Source organism: Agelaius phoeniceus, chromosome 1 (genome assembly GCF_051311805.1).
Source record: "Agelaius phoeniceus isolate bAgePho1 chromosome 1, bAgePho1.hap1, whole genome shotgun sequence".
Classification (NCBI taxonomy): Eukaryota; Metazoa; Chordata; class Aves; order Passeriformes; family Icteridae; genus Agelaius; species Agelaius phoeniceus.
The window spans coordinates 123,045,079-123,069,001 of NC_135265.1; the positions used below are offsets into that span (position 1 = coordinate 123,045,079).

The 23,923-nt window shown below is 36.8% G+C and overlaps 1 protein-coding gene and 1 long non-coding RNA gene across 2 annotated transcripts in view; one reads left to right on the forward strand and one right to left on the reverse strand.

The window, feature by feature from the left end:
• The window catches only part of HNF4G (hepatocyte nuclear factor 4 gamma), a 62,164-nt gene extending 58,349 nt beyond the window's left edge, over window positions 1-3,815 (forward strand). Inside the window, exons 9-10 of the mRNA XM_054632057.2 lie at window positions 383-505; window positions 914-3,815. Coding sequence (XP_054488032.1) covers window positions 383-505; window positions 914-1,032 — 242 coding nt within the window. The 3' untranslated portion in view covers window positions 1,033-3,815. The remainder of the gene's footprint in view (window positions 1-382; window positions 506-913) is intronic.
• The window catches only part of LOC129119846 (uncharacterized), a 214,610-nt gene that overhangs the window by 173,530 nt on the left and 17,157 nt on the right, over window positions 1-23,923 (reverse strand). The gene's annotated exons all lie outside the window — the stretch shown is intronic.

Consider the following 23,923-nt stretch of genomic DNA (forward strand, 5'->3'; position numbering starts at 1 on the left):
CACTGGCTGAGCTTTTTGTTGTGTAATTGTTAGCTAAAGCCTTCTTGTCTTGGCAGTTCATCTTGTTTAACTTAGTCCTACAACAACAGATTTTGCTGTGTACTTCTCAGTAACTACTGGGTTGTCCTACAATTCCCTAGGCAGATGAAAGAATCCTTAGAAATATTTCATGAAACACACTGTTATTGCAGTCAAAACAGTGAAAATAAACACAGTGCTTAATATGCTTGAAGTCTGCTTAAATTGTTTAATGAATACCCAGAGGCAATTATTCAAATTGCCAATCAAAATATTTACTCTGTGGAAATGTAATTACTGAAGTATAAGTCACTGGCAACAACATGCTTGTTTGCATTGATATATGCTCATGTTATTTTTGCAGGTACTTCTAATGATGCCAGTCATCTGCATCATCCAATGCATCCTCACTTAGCCCAAGATCCATTGACTGGCCAAACTGTCCTCATAAGTTCAATGTCTGCTCCTGTACATACAGAACAGATACGTAAGTAATTGCAAGTTAGCCTTCTGTCATAACACTTCACTGTTTCATTTTAAAATATTAATTAGCATGGTGACCTGTCAGTGTTCATAGAGCTATTTCCTCATCAATCTTAAATTAAAATAATTGTGCATTAAAAATGTATGCATATAAATGATGTTAAGAATAGACTTTGACCTGAATTTAATTTAATTTAAAAAAATTCAGCTCCATTTTGATATATCATTGTTTTTACATGCACAATCTTTAATAAACTAAAAATTCTGATCATTAAAATATCCTGTTTCCCGAGCATGTCAAGGCACTCTCTTTTCCAAACATGCAACAGGACTCCCTTTCAGTGAAGTAGTGTATATATGTAGAGTAGACCAGGCTAATGAAATATATAATTATTTCTGTGTTTTTTTTCAGCAACTCCAGAAACTCCATTACCTTCCCCTCCACAAGGCTCTGGGCAAGAATACAAAATGTCTGCCAATCAAGCTTCAGTCATTGCACAGCAATCTATTTTGAAACAAAAACCATTGTGATATTTTTATCTATGTCTTATCCTTCCTTCCTTCCCTTCCTTCTCTTCCTTTTTATGCACTAGATAGATTGGTAGAACACTTGCACATTTAAAATCTCAGGTTGATATAGGAAATTATTTCCTCAGCAGCCACTGCTAAGTGGGTGTTCCTTAAAACACCTCATGATTTGGAAAGTAAGTAATGCTGTTCTGACTACTGCATACAACTGTAACTGTGGACACTGAAGTCTGACAAATATGTATAGAGGTAGATATTATTTTTAGATCTTATAACTGCACAGATTCATGTTTTTATTTCCTGTTTTAGTTGTTGTCTTAATATTATTGTTTTAGGTGTGTATATAATTTTTTCATTGTAATGGAACTGCTTAGTGCTTGTTTAGCTGTGAATTGTAGATATGAAAAAGTGGGTTATTCAGGCAAAAGCCAAGATTCCACTAATAGTAGAACATTAGGCTACCAAATAAGCACATGAATGGAAAAAAAAAGGAAAACATACTTAATGGACAGAAAACTGCAACTATTTTAAAAAATCCTGATTTTAAAGTACCATCTCTTTTAAGTAAAATTTCAACAAAAGCATTGGATCCTTCCTGCTTAACAGTTTGTATGAAGCAGAGGGCCTGCCTGGGTGAATATGCTTGAGGACTTCTTAAAATCTATATATAGAACATATATAGATACTATGTCTATACATAGTCAATTGGCCCATGCTGAAGCATTTATATTGATAAATACTTAGAACAAGGACTGGTAGGCTTTTTGGTCTGGACTAACTAGTACTTTCCAAAAAAATTTATTAGCTCACTTTGGGAATTAGGCCAATCTAGGGACACTTTTCACTTTCAGGTACTTTGGACACAGCCCTTCTCTTTAAGAGTACAGAGAGTATTACAGAACCCCAGAATAAACTGATTTGGAAAGGACCCACAAAGATCATTGAGTCCAACCCCTGGCCTTGCCCAGCACCATCCCTGAGTCACACTATGTACCTGAAGAGGTTGTCCAAATGCTTCTTGAACTCTGTCAGGCTTTTCTGTGACCACTTTCTTGGGGACCCTGTTTCAGTGCCCAGCCGCCCTCTTGGTGAAGAATCTTTTCCTAATATCCAGCCTAAACCTCCTGACACACCTTCAGGCCATTCCCTTGGGTCATGTCCCTGGTCACTGCAGAGAGAGATCAGTACCTGCTCTTCCTCTTGCCCTCACAAGGAAGTTGTAGACTGAAATGAGGTCTAACTAGGACCATGTCAGGGCAAGAGGATACTTTGTGATGTTTGGTTTACTAGTGTAAGAGCAGCCATCATGTTTATTTGTAGTAGTAAATGCATGTTTCAGCAATCACTAAAATTCACCTGCAGAAAAGTTGTAATTAATGTAGTAGCTCTGTGTTTGGAGAGTTACGACTTACTAATTGCAGTGGCAGATGTGCCTGAGTTCAGCTCCAGGTGTTTCTGGTTTGAGCCATGGTATTTCAAGCCAGAAGACAGCTAGAAGACAGCACACCCTCTCAATTCACATACTCATCCTCTAATGTCTAAGTTTTCAGAAGCATGGGATGAGTTGCTTTTCTGTGATGAGCCCCTTTCTCCACCTCTTCTTCCCCTTCCAGTCTGGGCATCCAACCTTGACTGGGCTTTGTGTCCGGAGTCCGTAACAACCCGTCTGGATTTGGACCCTCTGTGAATTTGCACAAAGTGGACCTTGTGACACATGCTTACTTGGGGCATTTATACTACTCAGTTACAATTTGTGAAAGTAATCTTTTTTGATATATGAAGTGATATCTTGTTCATACAATACTAACATCATAATAAAATCACCACTTCACATATTTTATTTATTCCAGACAGCAATGATTTAGTACTTTAAAGCAGACTTTCTACCAGAAGATATGAGAGAGAGAAACAGACAAAAAAAAAGAGATAATAATATATTGCAGTTTGCTAAACTATTGCAAAGAGAAAGCATAGTGGAATCAGAAATTCTTCAAGGTGAGATGTTGATCACCCTGAACCAGAGATCTTCATTAATCACAGCATCCAGAGATGGTGCAGTTACACCCTTGGCTTGTAAAGTTGCTCAAACAATCAAAAATGATTCTTCAAACACGTTTTTGTAGGCCGGAAATGCAACGCAGTAAATGCTGAGCTGACCTGAATATTCAAAAGGTTTTAATGAGAATGCACCTACCACCAGGTAGACATTGTGTTTCTTTGTTATTTTAAAGTAGTTGCTTTTGTAAAGTCTGTATACAGTAGCTATTAATGTTTGCCTTTTGCTTTTTAGATCCTTTTCATTTTTGCTGTTTACTGTTTGGTTTTTATTAATGCATTGCTCTTTTTACAAGTTCCTTTTAATATGAGTTTTTATGACAGAATGAGGTACTGAAGTTTTACCATTAACTTTAAGGGTATCCAGGCTCTGCTGTTTTTTTACAAGTTGGCCACCAATGCTTTACAGTGATACACAAAGGTAAAATAAGTGTGAGAGATACTGAGCAGCCCAAAAATTTACTGATTTAGCTTACTTTTGTGTACTTGTCATAGAAAGAGTGTTGGACTCTAGGTGGATCAACATGAATTTACTGTGTCAGATAAATTATTTCAGCTACATATACATGGCAGCATTGGTCTGACTAAAAACATATAATTGGAAATAAAGATCAGTCCCCCAGCTGGCCACCCTTGCCTTATGTAAGAGATGGGCATAATAGCTTACTTTATTTTTCACAGTGAACTTTAGATATCAAGTGTACAATAAAATGTTGTCACACACTGCCAAAACATACTGGAGGAAAAATATACTTTACTATTTTATCTGACAAAAAGCTGTTGTCTATTTTGTATGATATATTACATTTTTGAATAAGAACACCACTGTAATTTATTGGGAAAAGCTGATTTATTTTATAAATGTAACATTATTTTTGTAAACTTAATTATGAAAAATCAGAAATGATTAGTGCTGTTAAATATTAAATTATAATGAGATGTAACTTTATATGTTTGAACTCTGATACCAAGTTTTTGTATTGAGCATTTGGAATTGAAATGGTTGCTGGAAATATTTCAAATGGACTGTTTTTCATCAAAGCTCAATAAAGAAATATGAATGATCCAAATGACACATTTGCCTTTTAGGGTTTTTTTTTTGTTTTGTTTTTATTTTTACTATTTACACAAACAATGAGAATGGTTTATATTCCTTACACAATGAATAAGTATATAACTAACATGCTTTCATCTCTACAGTGTTCACAGCATCAGGATGGCTGAGGTTGGAAGGGACCTCTGGAGGTCAGCTAATCCAACCCCCTCTGCTCAAGCAGGATATTGAAATCATGTGAAAGAATCTGATGGCAACATTTTAGTTGATTCTGCTGCAACATGGCAAAGTATTACATAGCTATGGTCTTCAATTTTTGCTTCTGACTCAGAACAGAACTGAAGCACATGCTTAATTCCATCTGTGTTTAAAATTAACCATATGTTCAACAGTCTGTTTTTTTCTGGACAGGGATTACTTAAGAAATCTCTGTCTTTGCTCCAGCGCATTGTTATTTAGAAAAAATTAGGTGTAACTTGATAAAGATATTGTAAACTTTAGAAAGACTCTTTACAATATATTTTTTAAGATAACCATTTCCTTTGTCTTGGAAATTATGTCCAGTTGCATGTATCTTTACTAGATTTTGAATAGAAATGGGGTTAGGTTGTTGGTTAGTTTGTTTGTTTTGGGTTTTGGTTTTTTTGTTGTTGTTTTGTTGGGGTTCTTTTGTTAACAGTAACAGTGATTTGGGCTGCGTACTTTTGCTGAAATGGGCTCTACTCTGGAGTGCAGAACTACAGGGGAAAGTGGCCATGGAGACTCCATTTTGAATGCTGGAGATCTTCTGGTCCTTCTGAGGAACTTGAATCAATGGCTGACTACTCTACATGCAGGAAACCTCTACTTGTGAAGGTTGACTGGGGTGTAGGAGGTTTATGATTTTAGGGAATGGAAGAGGTTTTTTTCATCCTAGAGCAAAGGAAATATGGAAACCCCCTTACAACTTCAATGCTGTGAAGTGCTGACAGACTATTCTTCAAGGATTTTGATAAATCAGCTTTACAAATAGCCACAATAGGTGAATCAGGATTATGTGTTTTACAGAGAGAGATAGAGGAACTAGCTTTCAGTTCTAATCATTACCCAGAATTTCTCCCATTTAAAGAATTCTGAAAGTGAGCAAAGATATTTACTGAGCTCCAGGAATCTTCTGTGACAGAAAATTTAACATACACAGAATGAGAAGAGAATTTGTTATAATTCAACAAGAGAATTTGTTATAATTCTTTGTTTTATTCATATACTTGGAAGTTCTGTTTTTACCTCAAGGATGTCTGTCAGTCTGTGATGGCCTAACACTTTTTTTTTATGTCTTTCAACAGACCATTTCTAGTTGTGCACCACCATTTGTGATACTTATGCTAAAGTGTCCATTAAAGAAATACTTAGATCAACATTTTAATAAGTCTATCAAAAATCTTCTGTATTGGTTCGCAATTAATTTTTACATTTTTTTATTAGGTCTGATACAGATGCATTAACTTTCTTCTTTCCCTTTATTCTCCCTAGGAATAAACAAGAATTGGGAAAAAATTATTGCCAAATTTAGTGTTACGATGGTAACAATGCAATTGTGCTTCTCTTTCTTCCTTGTTTTTCTAATATTAAGATAGGAGAGATGGTTGTCATCAAGGTTGACATCAATCACTACTTTCTTTTGGTTCCTTATTTTCTTGCAGCAAATCCAAGTATTTTCATTAATCAAATAGTCTATGTGTAAATAAAAAGCCCTCTATGAAGCCAAAAGCTATATTTGATTGCAGAGGGGATTAAAGGTTCTCAATTGCAGGAATATATTTTCAAAAATTTATTTCATAAAAATTAAAATACATGCCTTATTTCTAAACAAAAACATAAATATTTCTAATAAAGGGTAAGAAATGAAGACAAAATCAAATGTAAAGCTTATTATATAATGACTGTGACAGAGAACTTCCATTTTGTATCACCAACTATAATAATTTCCTTTTGAATACCACCTAAACAGGATGGGTAAAATCTCATCAAGACATATGCCTAAAGATGTTCTTATGACAAAGATCTCTATTTTTTAATATTATGATGGAGCTATGATTGCTACTGACATTATGTCCTAGTTCACCTGAATCAAGCGTCTGTCAAAGATGCCACGCTGATACTAGATTTACTGATGCTGCTGAGAGGGTAGCCACCACCTCACAAACAAAGCATGATGTGACAGCTTCTCCAAGTCACATCATGGTGGGGCACCCTTGCATCGGCACAAGGCTCTTAATTACCCAATGATTTTGGCCTGACACCACTTCTTCCTTTTGCAAGGGTGAATGTCACCAATGTCTGACATGATGAGGTGAACAGCAGCAAGTGATGAAAGTTTTACTTTAGCCAGTCTGGTCAAGGGGTAGTTTCATCTAAAGCTTAGCACTCTCCTCTGAAATGAGCAGAAAGCCTAGAAATCAAGAGTATTAAAATGTCTTTGGCTTTGATCTGAATAGCACTGGCTGGTCTTTTTGAGTCTTAATGTAGCAAGAGTTGAACCATTGAGTGTCCTGTGTCTGATTGGGCTCAGTGACATTTTGGGGTCTGGCCTCCCACCTAGTCTCCTTCGCCAGTTTTTTGGTGAGTTGAGCAAAATTGAGACAGAATTTCAATTTTAGAATACTGAAGGTCTTCAAGGAAGCATAATCATAAAGATTGCACACAGAGATGGGACTGAAATTACCTGAACAAGTTAAAAAAGTTAGTGATTGGTTAGGGAAAAAAAGAGTACATAATAAAGTGTTTTTCAGTCTTTCAAGGGGATTCAGTGAAAGGAGGAAGGAAAGAAGACACACAAAAATTGGCTAGCACTGTTGATTTCATGAGGAGATTAGGAAAACCTCTTTACTGGAGGTATTAGATTAGACAGCTTTGCTCCATATATTCAGTGTAGTTAGGTCTGTGGTTCAGTGTATCACCTGTAGATTGCAAACTTCATACTCGGAGCAGCTGATTTAATCTACAGTTTTTATTAAGCAATTCATGAAACATATCCCAGCAGGTTTACATGCCCTCAGGTGCCCACTGGCATCTTGTTGGCTCTTCACAGGGCTGTTCTACAGGTCTGGCCACATTCTGCATCACAGCTCTGGGACCCTTACTCTTAGTATTACTTAAACACATTCTTTACCAATGGGCCATAATGCCATGGGAGTGAAAAAATGCTCTTCATGTAGCCCATGGCAGTTCTTACTGTCACCAATCCCCTTTTATCCTCATGCCCTGTTTCATGCGACACAGCTGAACTTGCCAGTGGTATCACCTGCTATGCCATGCTCTGTTTCATGCTTCTCACAAAGCCAACTGAGACAAGATAAAACTTTGGTTGGGTTTTTAGTTGCATTCAGAGTCAACATTTCACTTTGATACAACTTTGGAGCAAAAACCTAAGTGTTGGATCCAGTGATGTTCTCATCTGTCACTTTCATGTCAGCCACCTGATATGCAGAGTGTTTGTGTCACCTATTACAATGGCTCTTGTTTCCTGTCTTGTTCAAATAAAGCAAGTAAATAGGTTGGGTTACAACTGCTCTCTTGCTAAAAGTAGGATGAATTCCTAGAACACAGTTTGAGATAATATTGAGCTGTTTTTTTCTAGTCTATGCATTTTGTAGCTTAAATGAAATGGCGCAGCTTATGTTACATTTTGATCAGCAGGCAGTTTTTTTCTTCCCTGTTTTTTTTGACCTCCTCACAATTGAATGAATTTTCATGAATATGACTGCCCAACAAAGCATCCAGTTTTTCAGATGCCTGCCTTTTGTAATTTAAATAATGTAAGCATATGAACATAGAGTTTGAATTAAGAGGCAAAGGCAATCTCACCAAAAGAGTTTATTCAATATATTTCCAACATCATCTATTTCAAGATATAATTAAGATTACCATGGCCCAAGTCTAATTTACTGTAGTTTCCAAAAAGTGGAGCAGATAGCAATTGTAATAGAGGACAAGAATTTTCCATATAAAATTTTTCATTGTCATATTAGATTTTTAATGAGCATTATTCTTGATCAAAATGTAATAAAATGGAACAATACTCTAAAATATGCAGACAGATGTACTATAAAATAACAAACTTTATACATTTAATTTATGTACTATGAAGTACACTTTTCTTTTGCAAAATGAACATTAATATCCATTTTTTATCTCAACACCAAAATCACAATTTAACTGCAGTACGAACTGTCCTCTATTTTATTGTGAGCTTTTTTGCAGGTTGATTAAAATTGCATTGTGTGATTAAACACATAGAGGCAGATATTCTGTCCTTGTGACACTGTGCCTCTTTCAGAGATTGACAGCCTGAGGTGCTGCTCATTAACCAACAAATAATTTGAAAATGAAAAGAGGGATGGGGTCCTTCTGGAGGGCAGGAGAGGAATCCCCATCTCCCTGTTCATGAAGACAGCACCGTTGGAGCTTTCAGCTTTTGACTTTGGAAGGAGACACCTGCTTAAGGAGAAATTTGCACTTTGAAGATAGGGGTAACAGTGGGGAAAAAAATCCCTTAAAAAATATAGTGGTGTAAGTCTCAAGAGAACCTAGTTAGAGAGGATAGATTCAAGAAAGCTTGATGAGCACAGAAGGGCAGTTAGTCCAGGAACTAACACAGTGCTATTGTCTTTTGCAATGCCTCAGCCTCTGGAAGTATATCAATACGTGAAAGGGAATCTTTCTTTTGTCATGGTCAGAGAAAGCTTGAAGGCACCATGGTTAACAGAGAACCTCCTTAAACAATGAAACTTACAAGCAGAAAAATAAGGTGGATCATTATTTTGATTTTGAAATAATTCAGTTTGTTGATTTTTTATACAAGTCAATCTTCCTGGTATTCTGGGTGCTCTTAACAGATTTTAAATGCTTGGAATTGACTGTGATATGTTAGATGTCATCTTTGTGTTCTGCTTGCTAAGGGGGGGTGGGAGCAGTGAATGAAGACATAAAAAGGTCAACAAAAAGCCAAAGCCATGGAAACTCTCAGATCCAAAGATTATACCTTCTCCAGCACAATAAATAGACTCATGGAACCTACTTCAACTAAAACATGTGAATAGAATAATTTCCTCAAATTACTATCTTCAACCCTAATGTAATTTGCTGGTGATAAAAGGTTCTTTAGTGTAATAACTATTAATTGCATTACCCTGTCCTCTCTCTCACCTGAATCTTATCTTTCCCCGAGTAAGAGTCCTTATTTATTTACAGCTTAATTTATATTGAATCTTGTGCCTGAGAATCCTTGAACCCATCAAGCTTACAGCACTTTTGTTGTCACACTGCCAGCCCCATTTCATGAAAATTCAGGCCGAGTTTCCTGGAGCAACCCCCTCTGCCTACTAGAATATCTAGAAAAGGCAAGAGAAAGCAGCAGATTTAGAAGGATGCAGAGCACCCTGTCATTTCTGTTACTCACTGCTGCTGAATTCACTACCTGCAGTGTATGACCTCTGAACATGTATGGTAGTTCCTCACGTCACAAGAGACATATGGTGACACAAAGGTCTGTGTGCTGCCACTCATTTTCTCTGCAAAAGCCACATCTGTATTGTTATGGGGAGTGTTTGGAAGGATACAAACAGCACAGTTATTTCATCTCATTCTTTTGTTTAAAATGCAAAAATGTATGAGTCATCCTTTGGCTCTTTGCACTTCATTTCATTCATAAATATTGATGTTGGCATATTAGTAAAAATATAACATTTAAACCTCATCTTAGCTGACACATTTTACTCTTTTCTATCATGCACCTTATTAAAATAGTTTTTTGTCTGTGTTTATCTTCTAATACCACTTGATTTTATTGCAAGGTAGTTTAAGATTTTAGTCTAAGTTTATAATGTGACTGTAGGAGAATAAAGAAGTATACCAGTATTTCTATAAATGAAGCATCATGACAGTCAGAGTGTGTGCTACAATGCTTTAGAGTGGCTCATCTCTGAAGTTCTGTAATTTGGGCGCACTGTGTATTCCAGGTTAATCCCCAGTACACACAAACCAATTCACCAATTTAAACCTCATTATTTCCTGTCACTTTGTTTTAAACTGCAACCACTGCAAGGCCAAAGCTGTGCCTGTTGTCTACTGTCATTTGCTTTATATATGGAGACACTGAGAGTTATTTGTTGACCTTTGAAGTAAAATGTCGAGCTCCTTTAATATTCTTTCATTTCAGATGATGAGAAATACCACTGAGAGTGCTCGGTCAGTCCCACGTGACTCACGTCCTCCCTGGTAATGAGGCTAAGTGGCACAGGTGACCCCTAATGTTAGGGAGCAGCAGAGTGCCTGCTCCAGCATATCTGTAGGGCTACACCACCCTGTAGCAGGAAGGGAACTAGTTTCTGCTTCTTTTTCTCTGGTATAAAGGTAGCTCAGCCTCCACTAAAGCTGCTGCTACATTGGAATGATTATTATCCATGCATTGGGCATGCATGTTTCTTTATATGAAAAATATTACAGTGCAATATTATGACACAATACAAAGCATTATAGTATTATTCAAAGGAAAATTTTACTAAATTCCACAGTAAGTCTACCTTACAGTTTGGACAGACTTTTGTACGAGTAAGCCAACCTGAGGAAAGATAATAGGAGTCCTAGAAATTAAGAGTATTTGGGTATCATTTACTCTTATAACCTAGTGTATAAAAGTACCTGCCTTCAGAACATAAGGTAGAACTCTTCAGCCTAAGACATTTGAGATAGAATCTAAAAAAATCTACTTAGCACTCTGACCTGATCCAACAGAGCACTTGAGCAATGCTTAAATTGAGAGTCATGGCTGACTTCATTGGAGCTGCTGGTAGGCTTAAAGTCAAGCACACTGGGACATGCTGAACCACACAGGGATAGGCAGTGTGCACTGTGTGCCACCCTGTGGAACAGAAAACACTCCAGGGCTGCAGCCCATCATAAAAATTATTGCTGCTTCAGTCACAGTTGTAAAAAAACCCCACCCACTTTCAGCAGAATGGATGTTTTCTCCCATCCACAGGAAATAACAGTAAGAAAACTAGTCTGAGCTAAGTGTCCTCTATGAATCACAAAAGTTCCCCCAAATCCTCATCATTTTGAATATAAAATTAGTCACAGATGGAAAGTTGTGATTTTAATCCTTGGACATTTGAAGGAATCATGTAGCTCTTCCCATCCACACTGGTCAACAATTGGATGAACATTTGCCCGCAGGGTGCCCAAGTGGCCAAGGTGGCCAATGGCATCCTGGCCTGGATCAGAAATAGTGTGGCCACAGGGACTAGGGCAGCGATCAACCCCCTGTACTTGGCACTGCTGAGGCCACACCTCAAGTCCTGTGTTCAGTTTTAGGCCACTCACTACAAGAAAGACATTGAGGTGCTGGAGTGTGTCCAGAGATGGGCAATGAAGCTGGTGAAGGGTCTGGAACATAAGTCATGAGGAGTGGAGGAAGGAGTTGGGATTGTTGAGCCTGGACAAGAGAAGGAAGTTGTGGTGAGGTAGGGGTTGGCTCTTCACCAGGCAACTAGCAATAGGACAAGGGGAATCATGGCCTCAAGGTACTCCAGGTGAGGTTCAGGTTGGACATTAGGAAAAATTTCTTCACTGAAGGAAAATAAATGAATACAGAAACAGTATTTATTAAATACTGTTAAATATGGAAACAGGCTCCCCAGGGAAGTGGTAGAGTCACCATTCCTGGAAGTGCTCAAAATAAGACTAGAAATGGCAGTTTGCTGTATGATTTAGTGGGCAGGCATTGTGGTGTTTGGTCAAAGACTGGACTTAATGATCTTGGAGGTCTTTTTCTACCTTAATGAGTCTATGAATCTATGATCTATGTGAGAAGTACTGTTGGAAGTGAATGTTTTGCCACCAGCTGGGTAGAAACTTGTCTGATCACAAAGCTGTGCCCACAAATAGTTGCACTCCTCCTTGCAGCCAGGTTGGAGACTGAATGGACTGCGAGACCCTGCATTGTGTTCTAACACTTTTTGATGCAGCCCCCCTCAAAATGGATCTAATGATGGGAACTTTGGGCTATAACTAAGACATGAATCAAAACTTTGGCACCAATTTTCAAAGGTATTTTGTCACCTATCTACTACAAAAATCGATGGAAGCTGGCTACCTAAATAATAATTAAGTGTGCATGTATCTCTGAGGATCTGTGCCTTTGATCTCAAAATATGTCAGTCCAGCTCATTACAAGCTGTACATTTACTTTAAAAAATATATGAGTTATAAATTAAGGATAAGATTAATTAATAGTGGCATTATAACTGTAGCAAAGTAAAGAGACTGATTGCCCTGACAGAGAAACTAGAAAGGATAATGGATTTAATGGCATGTGTTCTAATGGAAAAAAATAACCTATTACATGAGTCTGTCATATCTGAAAAAAATGTGGCTACCATTTGCAGTTCATATAGGGACGAAAAGGTTTATATACTAGCAGTATATAAATCACTGAAAAGAGTAAGTTGAGATCTTTATAGTAGCAGTGATATATTTTCCCTCATGGAAGCCTTAGCCCAATTTTGTATCTACAGAATCTCTCTCTAACACAAGGGACTGACATATCTCAAACACCCAGTTCTGGGGAAGGATGTATGCCGAATGGAGACACAGATTCTTTGAGCAAACACCTATGGAGGAACAAGCCTGAAACCTTCCTGTACCACTGGCTAACTCAGAGATCTCATAATTCAGCTTACTAGACTGCCATGGTTGTGATGTAAAGTATGTTTTGAAGTATGGTAAGGACAGAGAACCTAAATCAAGAATGAGAATTTGATGGGTGGCCAGTGAGCTAGGAAGTTAAACATTCCTAGTGCAGATATCTCTCATGTAGGAATTCACATGTGCTAACCACTGAGCTGGCTGCTAAAATGAAAAACAGGTGGTTTCCTTCTTCATCATTTTCCATTTTTTTGATCTCCTTGAGGAAATTTGATTGAGTTCAGAGCCATTGAGGCTAAGATGCTCCTGGCTCTGTATACAAGTAAAAATATAGGAGCTTTTTTATAGGACCATGGTGTTGGACAGAATTTTGAGGATGACAGTTAGCACCTCAGATCCCCTTTGGTCATAGAATCATGTAATGGTTTGGGTTAGAAGGGACCTTTGAAGGTCATCTGGTCCAGTAATGAGCAGGGACAACTTCAGTAGACCAGGTTGCCCAGAGACCCATCTAACATGACCTTGATTGTTTCCTGGTATAAGCCATCTACAGCCTCTCTGGGGAATTTGTTCTATCTCACCATCCTCATTGTAAAAGATTTTTTCCTTCTACCTAGTCTGATGTTGGAGAGCAGACAAAAACAGACTATGGAAATTCCACTCCAAAACTTGATGATGCTGAACAATTACTGCTCAGCAATTTCTACATGGTGCAGGATGATACTGAGGCCTCTGAACCACCTCTGGGCTTTCACTATCATGCCAGCTTACATACTGCAGGCATCATACTTGTGTCAGTACAACATAATCTCAAAGATATAATGCTCTGATATGGCTAAACTGCTTTTAGAACCATGTTTGCATTTTCAGGAATGTCTGTGCTGACTTGGTCTTCTTCACCTATGCTGCACTGTGCAGCACAGGCATATACTTGTGTCGACCTAGTTTTCAGTGCTAGCTTAAGAGGAGTTTTTGCCTCTTCCCTGAGTCTGATTTCTTAATTATCCTATCCGTGCAGATATGGTGGAGGAAGTAAATAAAATTTAAAAATAAATATAACTGAACATGATGTAACTGCCACAGGAATCAAGAGTCAATCTGATATATAATGAAACATGATGACAGCAATAATTTTACCTGGAAATAGTGTGGTGAAATTACTGAGACTTAAGGATGTATGGGGTTTCATCATGCTTAGAAGTAGGAAGTACATGCCTAATTCTGATGGCTGTGAATATTCTCAGCTTGCTGTTAACATCCCAAGTACACTTGTACAAAAGTTGCAATAAAAATAATAAAATAATAGAAAATAAAATAAGTGTTTGCAATTATAGTAAAACAAATGATCTTGGTTTCATATTCCCAAGGCTTTTGATTGAAAGTGATGGATAGTAAAGAAGTGTCTTAGGAGCAAAGTGATGACCCGTGATGATTAAGTGCATGGTTCAATTTGAGAACGAAGGGTTGGAATGCACAACAAGAACTGTTACCTAAGCCCTCCTCTTGTTCTGGGCTGCTGAATGGGGACCAGCCCTCAGGCAAAGGTTAGAGCAGCCCTGAGGCTGCTAAGTAGACAGATCCCTCTGCAAGTGCAAGATTACTCCCAAAAGAATGTTATTGACTGCTCTGTTCAATTTGGTTTTAAATGATTCATGTACTAATTGAGCTTCTACTACTTACCAGCTGAAAATATCATTTGACCTGCCTGTTAGGGAACTCAGCCTTGTTCTAGTGTCCAGACAATTGTCACTGTGCAATTGACCACCACCACCAAAAAACAAACAAGTGCCTGTGGAGTGAATTGTGCTGATTGAATTTGTTAGGTGAGTGTGTTTGGATAAATATGCTGCAGATAATTTTTCAAGAAACAAAACTATGAAATGCTTCAAGGCACAAAAGAAGAAACCAGAACCTAGTACATTGTTCAAATGCCCTGGTTCATGCTAGTAATAGAAAAAAAATGACAGACAACTGTATATGATCTTCTTCATAAGTATTTACTAAACACCAGAATACTTGAAAGATGAAGTAACAAAGGATCAGGAATGTGATTTAAAGGATCCCTGCCAGAATCACTCCAACACATTCAGTTGACTGGTGGGGCTGTATTTTCAGTGACTATATACTGACTGAAATGACACCTTTTTTTCCCCTCTAAACAAGGTGTTTGGCACAGATCTGTCTCTTTCCAGTACTGATCTTTTCACAGAGTGTAGGTTTGTATTGTATCTCCAAACTAGCCTTTAAAACCTCAGAGTGCAGGGAGATGACAGATGTGACCTAGTGATTGTCCAGAAGTACTATGGGGCCAGTTGTTGAAATAATTAAACAGACAGGACTAACTAAAAAACATTTTCATAATGTCCTGAAACCTTTCCCTATTATTTTTTCAGAAAGGAAGGCCAATTTTTATCTTTGAGAGGAAAGACTTATTGGATATATGAAACCCTATTCAAAATCTGACTTTAAGATTCATGAGCACTGAGCAATTTTGGATTTAGCTTTGAATGGGATGAGGCTTTCTTTGGGTTTTGGGTTTTTGTTCCTTGTTTGGGTTTTTCTTTTTTTTATTATTTTTAATTATTTGTGTAATTTATGGCGTATATGAGGCTAAATGTTCTGTGAAAAAACTGAAGGAGCAAGTGCTCTGTGGAAGGAGAGCACTGCTGTGATTCTGTCACTTGTTGCAATTATAAATGCATCAGGAGAGGGTATTGTCTGGACCCAGTTTATCTCCAGGCCTGATACACTGGCAAACCAAGACCACCTCAGTACCAATGACTTCCTGTGCTCTCCTAAGCCTTACAGGCTTGTACATATTTTCTGTGAGTGGGACACATTTTTATTTCTAGCCAGACCTTGAAAATACCATGAAATAGAGCTAGATGTGTGCAATACTATATTTGGCCTCATGCATTCTGCCATCTTCAGTGTGAACTTCAGTGTGAGCCTATGGGTTTCAATATGAGACTGAGCTCCAGAGGAAGTTTATCTGACCCTGCAGGGCTTTATAGGAGCTGGACATGCCTTGGGGAACAGCACAGGCCATATTGTTTATCCCTCCTCTAGAGGACAGAGGAAATCATCTGGCCACACATGATAATGACTGAACAATCAGGAAATCATCTGGCCACACGTGATAATGACTGAACAACCCTAGTTTGCATGTGTTGCTCAGAGAAATGATGAAGGCAAAATAAATATTTCATTATCTGCAAAATAGACACATTGAGGTAAATCACCTGAACACATGGACACATTGACATTAGGATATTTGAACTATAACCATGAGAATCTGGCTGTTCTTTGTATTAGGTCTTACACAACTAACAAAAAGACAATATATGTTTTTCTTCTGAATAAGCTGTACAAAATTATATTGAGACTTACAGGTATATTAATCTTACCAGGCATAGGAAAGGAAAAAAAACTCCACAGAAATTAAATGAGCAATTTTGAACCAGTTCGATGATCCTTTCATTTTATTATAACTCACATCACTTTCATAAAAGAAAATCACGTCTTGAAGAACTGCCTCAGTAGAACACCCACCTAATTGTGTGTTTCAAAAGGATTTAAACCTGGGATTGAGTGATCTGATGAATCAAAGCTTTATATATCAGAGCACTCCTGAGCATGCTAACAAAACACTGGAAAAGGAAAGTAGAAATATATATTTGGCCATCCAAAAAAACTTTTTTAGTCTATTAGGTAAGTCAAAAGTTATAAAGGCAAAGGTGATAAACAGGTTTGGTTTCTTTTTTTCTCTCAATAAAAGGCAAAAACCAATAAATGGGAATGAACAAGTGAATTTTACAACAGCTGAAAGGATGAGTAAGAAAAGAGTTCTCATGTTTCTTGGTGATATGGAAATGGGATCAGAGAAGAGGGAGAAATCTGTATTTATTATCTTTGTAACCTATGGTAATAAAACAAGCTTTCCCTGTGGAAAAAGAATTGCTCCTGAGAGCAGGATATTTTTTCTGTAAATACATCTGTCTCCCATTTCATCTCTCTCTGTGTGATGGCCACTTTTCATCTCTGGGATGCAGCGTCCTCCTGGGGTGCCCACCTGGCTGGCCAGCATCTCTGGGGGGTCCCACAGGCAGGGAGGGCTGAGGCAGAGCAGTGGCCATGGAGTGTAGGACCCTGCTGCAGCCCAGCACCCAGAAGAGCACTTATTCAAGGCACAGTTGTTCTTACTTCAAACCTTGTGTAATATATTCCTAAAATTTTTTGAAACTGATGGAACTGTAACAATTAGGGAAGTCCAGGACCTGTGGGATGCATACAGCCCCTGCCTACAGTTCTATAGTATTTTTCTCTAACTTTGTTCATTATCCCAATGCCACCTTATTATGAAAATTCCCAAATTTTCATAATAACATTCTGACCAAAGATAACACGGAGATTTTTAAATTTGCTGCCTTTGATTTCTGACTTATTCATGTTAAGAGGTCAGATGGATAATCTATTCTTTTTCTGTTGCAACTCAAAAGTATCATAAAATCTCCACAGGCCAGGGATTTGTAGAGGAGACATATAAGAAATTGAGATGCCATATTTCTAACACATAATGCTCATACACATCAGTGCACAAAATAACCCACAGCTCCAATTCACTTTAGTGTGACAAGAGCAAAAGAGGAGTAAAAATCTGAGATTGCTGGGAAAAATTAAGCTGTCACATATATTGGTATTCAGATCCTTCAAAATTATATTTTTGACAGGGAAGGTTCTGTTGCAAAATTTTAGACATTTATTTATTTTAAATGTTTATATTTTTAAGGTTATTTAAATAAAGCATGAGATTATGGCATATACATAATAAGTTATATATGTATATATGTTTATATTACATTGATCCACTGCTGTATGCACATAACTGGCACAATGTCTTAGGTATTCTTAACAGATTCAGTTTTTTGGTTCTCTGTCAATTATATAACAAACATTGAATTATTCCAGCTGTTTCATCAGTTTTAGGAAGAAACTACCTCTTGCATTATCCAAAGTAAGATGAATGTGTCTTCTTTCTTCTACAGAATCTCCAGCTTAGTACGAGATCTGAAGACACTATTTTTTCCCACTCAAAATCATAAAAGTTTAGCATGCTATAGACTATTACCCTAACTTAAACACTGACCTAAACTCAAATTTGTGAGGATCATCTGGAAGGAACACAGTAAGTAATATAAAGAAACCTCCTTCTGGCCTAGTCATTTTTCAGTATGGGGTCTTTCATTCCTATGCTTTATATCTTTGCAGACAAAGATATAAAACAATATTATTGGTATTCAGGAGGGTATATTGAAATGTAAAAAATCCTCTCTTGGTTGTTTGATTTTGCACACTACAAATACAGCAGTCTCAATGTCTGTGAAGATCTAAGTGGCCACATTACACTTCACTTGTACAGCTGAATAAAAAATAGATGCAATTTAAAAAAAAAATTAAAGTCAAAAAGTTCACCAAAGATTGCTTTATTGTAGCATTGAACTTCCTGGCCAGTTTCCACAACTTTGGGGTCAAGTCTGAACAGTTAAGGCCCAAAGAGAAAGGGGCAGATTTGACACTTCACAGGAGAAAAAGCTGATATAGCAATAGTGTATGAATATAGCAAGATTCAAAAATGACCTTCAGAGAAAGTATCACAAAATAAATGTAATTAGATTCTTAAATTGTGAAATACCAGACAAAAAAACAGTTCCTTTAAATTTCTCTCTGAACTGAATTCCCACAGATATTCTTGGGGTTGTTTTATATTTGTTTGTTTCCTCGGGTTTTTTTCCCCCTAATTTTTGAGGTACTGAGGAAATGGTACTTCCATTGCTACCCATTCCAGAAGGCAGCAGATGCTCAGAAGGTCTGAAAAACAAAGTCACCTGATTTCAAGAAGAAAATATACACATTGAGGCAAGTAAAATATGCCATGCCAGGAAATTTCTAATTTATATTAAAATAGTAATACAACTACATCCCATTAAAACATTGAATTAAATGATGCTTTAACAGTGACTTTATAAAAATTTCTACTTTAAGAAAGCAATCTCAGTTCTATGATAAACCACTGTTTATTATAGAAGATGTGGCACAAGTTTATATAGTCAGACAATTACTCCTGATATAAAAGTAATCCAGCAGGCTTTACACTGTCTTTGCAGATAGTGTAAACTAGATGATTCCCAAAATCTTTGATATGCATTCAGTACCATTACATGAACCAAATATTATCCTCTTAAACTACAAGAATCCAATCTAAATGAAGAAGGTGTCAATATAGAGCTTTCTCTTGTGTTGGAAATTAGTCCACGAACTGTCTTCAACTAATTTTGTTATATAAATTACTAGGAACACTATACTATTTTTCTGTGAAAGCAGGGCATATGCCGAAGATCACAATGTCTTAGATATAAACTGCAACAGATCATTTTAGTCTGTTTCATCCTTTACTTCTCAAAACAAAACAGGTAACATTGCAAGAAGAGTGTGTGAATCAGCCTTGCAGCTCACCAGTTCTGCTTCTGGACTAATAGGAGGAGGATATTTCTGTGATGCTCCAAAAACTGGTGAGACAACAACCAAGGAACCTCATGTCTATGCAGAGAATAGTCTCTTACAGTGAGTCAGTCTGTCAAGAAACATTTTCTCTATTTTTCTCTGCCCATTTTATATTCTGTTACTTTCCGCAGTCTCAACATTATGAGAGCAAAAATCTGCGTAGGAATGGACAAGAAATTGTTGAACTATGGACTCTGTTTTTTGTTGTCGGATGTCATTACATCAGGTTTCTTCTTTTAGTTCATAAATATGTTCATATCTCTGTTCATTTCTTCTTCCAAAAGTAGTATTCCTAGCCCCTAATATAATCTTCTCAGCTAAAACTCAGGACCTGCTTTTGGTTATCACATTGGAAAACTGCTGATAGACAACCAGCCTTTGTTAGAGTGCTTTGGGACAGGCTCAGTAAAAGATAAAAACAAAAAGTTTGTGTTAACTTTGTGTTTCTTGGGAAGACAGTCAGAATCACATGGATAGGGCCATTGTGTTGTCAAACTTTTGTGTTCTACTTAAGTTCATTAAAAATACTTCCTGAAGATCTTTGGTACTCTTCACGAAGATTGCTGGCTTTAATATATTTATTTATGTGTGTATATATTTCTTTATTTATTATTGTCTTTTTTCCTGCTGTCCTAGTTCTGGAGAACTTTTCTTGCAGTTTGTATAAATATATTCACATTCTAGTGTGGCTAGTATTAGTCTACGAATTAAGTCTTTTACTTGTGGTCTTTTGTCTGTAAAATGTGATTAATTTTAAATTAAAGCATGACCCAAACAACACTTGAGACTAAACTGAAAGGTGTTATAAAATATGTATATTGATTTTAGCCAAATGCAATCTTTTTTGATAAAAATAGCCTTTGATCAATAGTGCACCAAAAACTAGCTTTCCTGACTTTGATCATGCAAAGACATAGAGAAGATGTCAGACATGAAATAAATAAGTGAGAAGTGTGGAAAAATGAATGAGGTGACATAGCACTCTTTCAGCTTTGTTGTCCCTGCTGTACACTACTAGAACAAGCACTTCTTGCTAATACTATGGAACAGCTCAACAATTTTCAGTTACAAAGACTACTTGAGGGAAAATTCAATAAGTTAAGAATACCAAACTGTAATCAGACCTTGGGGAAGGAGCAGTATTGAAACACAACTTTTTTTTGACAGTTTTGAGTGTAGCTCTGGTAGTCTGTTTCAAAAACTGTCAAAATGATGATAAGTGGTCTTGGGAGTCTAGTTTTGAGTCTTACACCAAATAATCTGGCTGCCTTCTTGGTATTAGTGCTATTAGCAATTTAAGAAGTCTGATTTTTGAAGGAGAAAAGATGCTAAAATAGAAAAATGACTATGCTGAATGTAGAGTAATTACTTTTCATGACATCCTCATCAAAATCAATAGGATTGACTAATTAAGACATCTAAGCTGAAATCAATAGGATCTGACAGCTAACACCACCCTGTAGCAATAAGCCAGCATCAACAATTTTGCATCTATACCAATGTTAAAATCAGCCAATCCTATTTCCTTTGCTATTTAATACTTAATGTTTTCATGAACAGCAAAGCCATTTCATACCTTAATATGCTTCCTACATTCCAAAAATAAAAGCTGATGAAACTGCTGCACTGATATTCCTTCTGCCATGTGGTTCACATTTGCAGCTTGTTACCAAAGAACCTTGATTGACCTCATGTTTGGGTTCTCAATCCTAAAATGCCAGTGGACTATAGCAAGGCAATTAAAATACATGCCAAGGCCAGGAGTGTCAAATACAGAAACAGTGATCCACAACAGGAAAAAAATTCCACAACCAGCTTTTTTTTTTTTTAATTCTTCCACCATCAAGTCTTTAATGGGAAAGCCTTTGGGTGCATAGTTGCCTGCCAGTTCTTCCTCTGAGGGTTTACCCTGCCTTCCCTCAAGTTTCCAATTTTCCCTCAGTAGATTTCTGTTGATCTATGCAAAGTCTGTCCTGTCCTCAGTGCACAGTAGAACAGGTTCACAGAAATCATGGCACCTTGAGGCTTTCTGGAGCTGGAAAGGCAAGAGAAACAATGAATCAAAGTTCATTGGATGCCATCCAGTAGACCTGCAGTTGTAGGTTTGTTTTTTCTGCTGGTTGGATTCTGAGTCTCCTTGAAATTTCTGTTCCTTCTGAATCTCTAGGCAGATGTGGTGGTCAACAACATTTTCCTTCCTATTTTGCAGTTTGATTTTGTGGCTGCTCCTCAAATCATGCTGATGATAACGATAGTCTTCATTAAAGCAAACAGAGTTCATTGACATTATGTACAAATGACCTTGAAGACAGATCAGGAAATTCAAGGAGAGCAGAGCACATCAGGAATGTTTTCTGAATTATCCTATTGTCTCTAGAATACACTTCTATTTATTTCCTGATATTTTCCCTTCCAGTCGTTGTTGGATTTTCGCATAGTTTATTTTCATCTTTAATTCAGGGCCAAATTAATATTATTGGTTTTAATATAGCTGTGCATAGAACCATGTCTTCCAACCACAGTAAACAACTGTTTGAAGATATGTTAGAAGCTTGCTATGGACCATATGTACATTTTCTCTTTCAACTGCAGGCACATTTACTTGTAAATGGATTACAAATTTAAGAATGCCTTTATGTGGCCTATGTGTTTCAATTTGTGAATTTTAAAGCTAAATCTCATAAATTTTTAAGAACCCAAAGTAACAGCATATCATGTCCGAACTGTAAAATTAAAAAAAATCCAAAATATATGTGCATTGCAATCTTTCATATATCAAATTATCTCTTCTTAATTTCTGAGTCAAAGTATTCCATAATTTCTTGTCCTTCAAAGGATTTTGCAGATGTCTGGATATAAATAAAAAAAAAGTTATATGATTCATATTGGAAAAAAGCTGAAGTTCACATTCCCTAAACAAGCAGTAAATCTTGATGTTTGACATACTAAAAATTTTCTTTAGGTACCATTTGCTTTACAAGAAATTTCTTAGTATCTGCATGCTGTATTTGATTTGAAAGGAAGTAAGTTCAAATTTGAGATGTGCTGAATATTTTGTCCTGAACTGGGCTGGCAAGAACATCCTTGACATAGTGGCTGTTCGTCTTATTTATGTAACGTCTGCCACAGCTTTGTTCAACTCAATAGAGTTTTTCTGTTGGATCAGGGCGCAGAGAATTTAATCACCTCTGCTGATCTCACTTAAAGAAACATGGCTTAGAAGCAGAAGATTGCACTCAGGTTGAAAGTTCCACCCCTCTTAGGAAACCACACTTCACCTGATTCAATGTCCTCTGGAGTGTTACTCTCTGCAAATGTTACTTCTCTGCAAGTGCCACCATGAAACAAAAAAACATTACTGTATTCTTCAGTGAATGTCACCATTCCTTCAACTCTGTGTCTCCTTTAAAAAAGGAAACAAAATTTCCTAAAAAATGTGGAAAAGATGGTAAAATGTTGGTAAAATACCAACATTTTGATGTGGCAGGAGCCAAATTGCATTGTAGCTAATGACAAGAAGTATAATAGCATGCTCTTTATGTGAACAAAAAGAAAATTTTATACGCAGACTATAAACATAGGAGCAATGGGTTTTGTTTCTTCATTTTTTCAACATTTATTTTTTCAGAAATATCTTGGTCCTGATGGATCTTGTGTTCCTCAAAATAGGCTTGATATGGTTTTTAGGTACTATCCTCTATATCATTGTCCACAGCCATGGAGGAGGATATGGACAGACAGACACTCAGAAGAGAAAAAATGCTTAGAATTGGGGTTAATGAAGTACATATCTGAAACACATTTCTCTTTCAAATAATTATTTTTTAAAATTTGTGTCAACACAAGACTAAGTGCTAATATTCCTTATATTAGCAATATTCTTTATATTAGGAATATAACAGGGTGGGAAAAACTGGATTCAGATCCCTGTTCTGCCTTTGCCATGGAAGTGATCTAACACAAGTAAATACATATGATAGATGAATACTGCTAGAAGAAAGAGACACTCCTTTTTTTTCTTATTACATAATTTATAAAACACAGACTAACACCAATAAGATAAATTTACACTTCAAGTGTTTTGCAATTAAGGTATTCACATGAGAACTGGCAGCTCTATGAGGAAAATTCTTGGTCTAGTTCCAGCAGCAGCAGAACCTGAACACAGGCTTACCTCTATGTGAATGTTTTAGACTTCAACTTACTCTATGCTTTCTATCATTTTCTATGCAAAAGGACAAACATGAGCCTCATGGTGGGTTAATGACTGGGGATTTGAACATGTGATGTCTTAAATTTTGCAATTTTGCAACCTCATGTTGTTACTTTTAAGAGGACAAACATTTAAGTTTCTCTTTTTCCCTTGTCCATAAAGAATGGGATATTGGTGCTTCTCACATTCTACAAGTGTAATCATAAAATTGCAGGTAGTGGAACCATCTAAAATCTGTGCATGGATATCTAATACAGTAGCTCATGAAGGTAGTGAGCCAATGATTTACAAAGGTTGAAAGAGAAACTATTTGAAAAGAAACACCT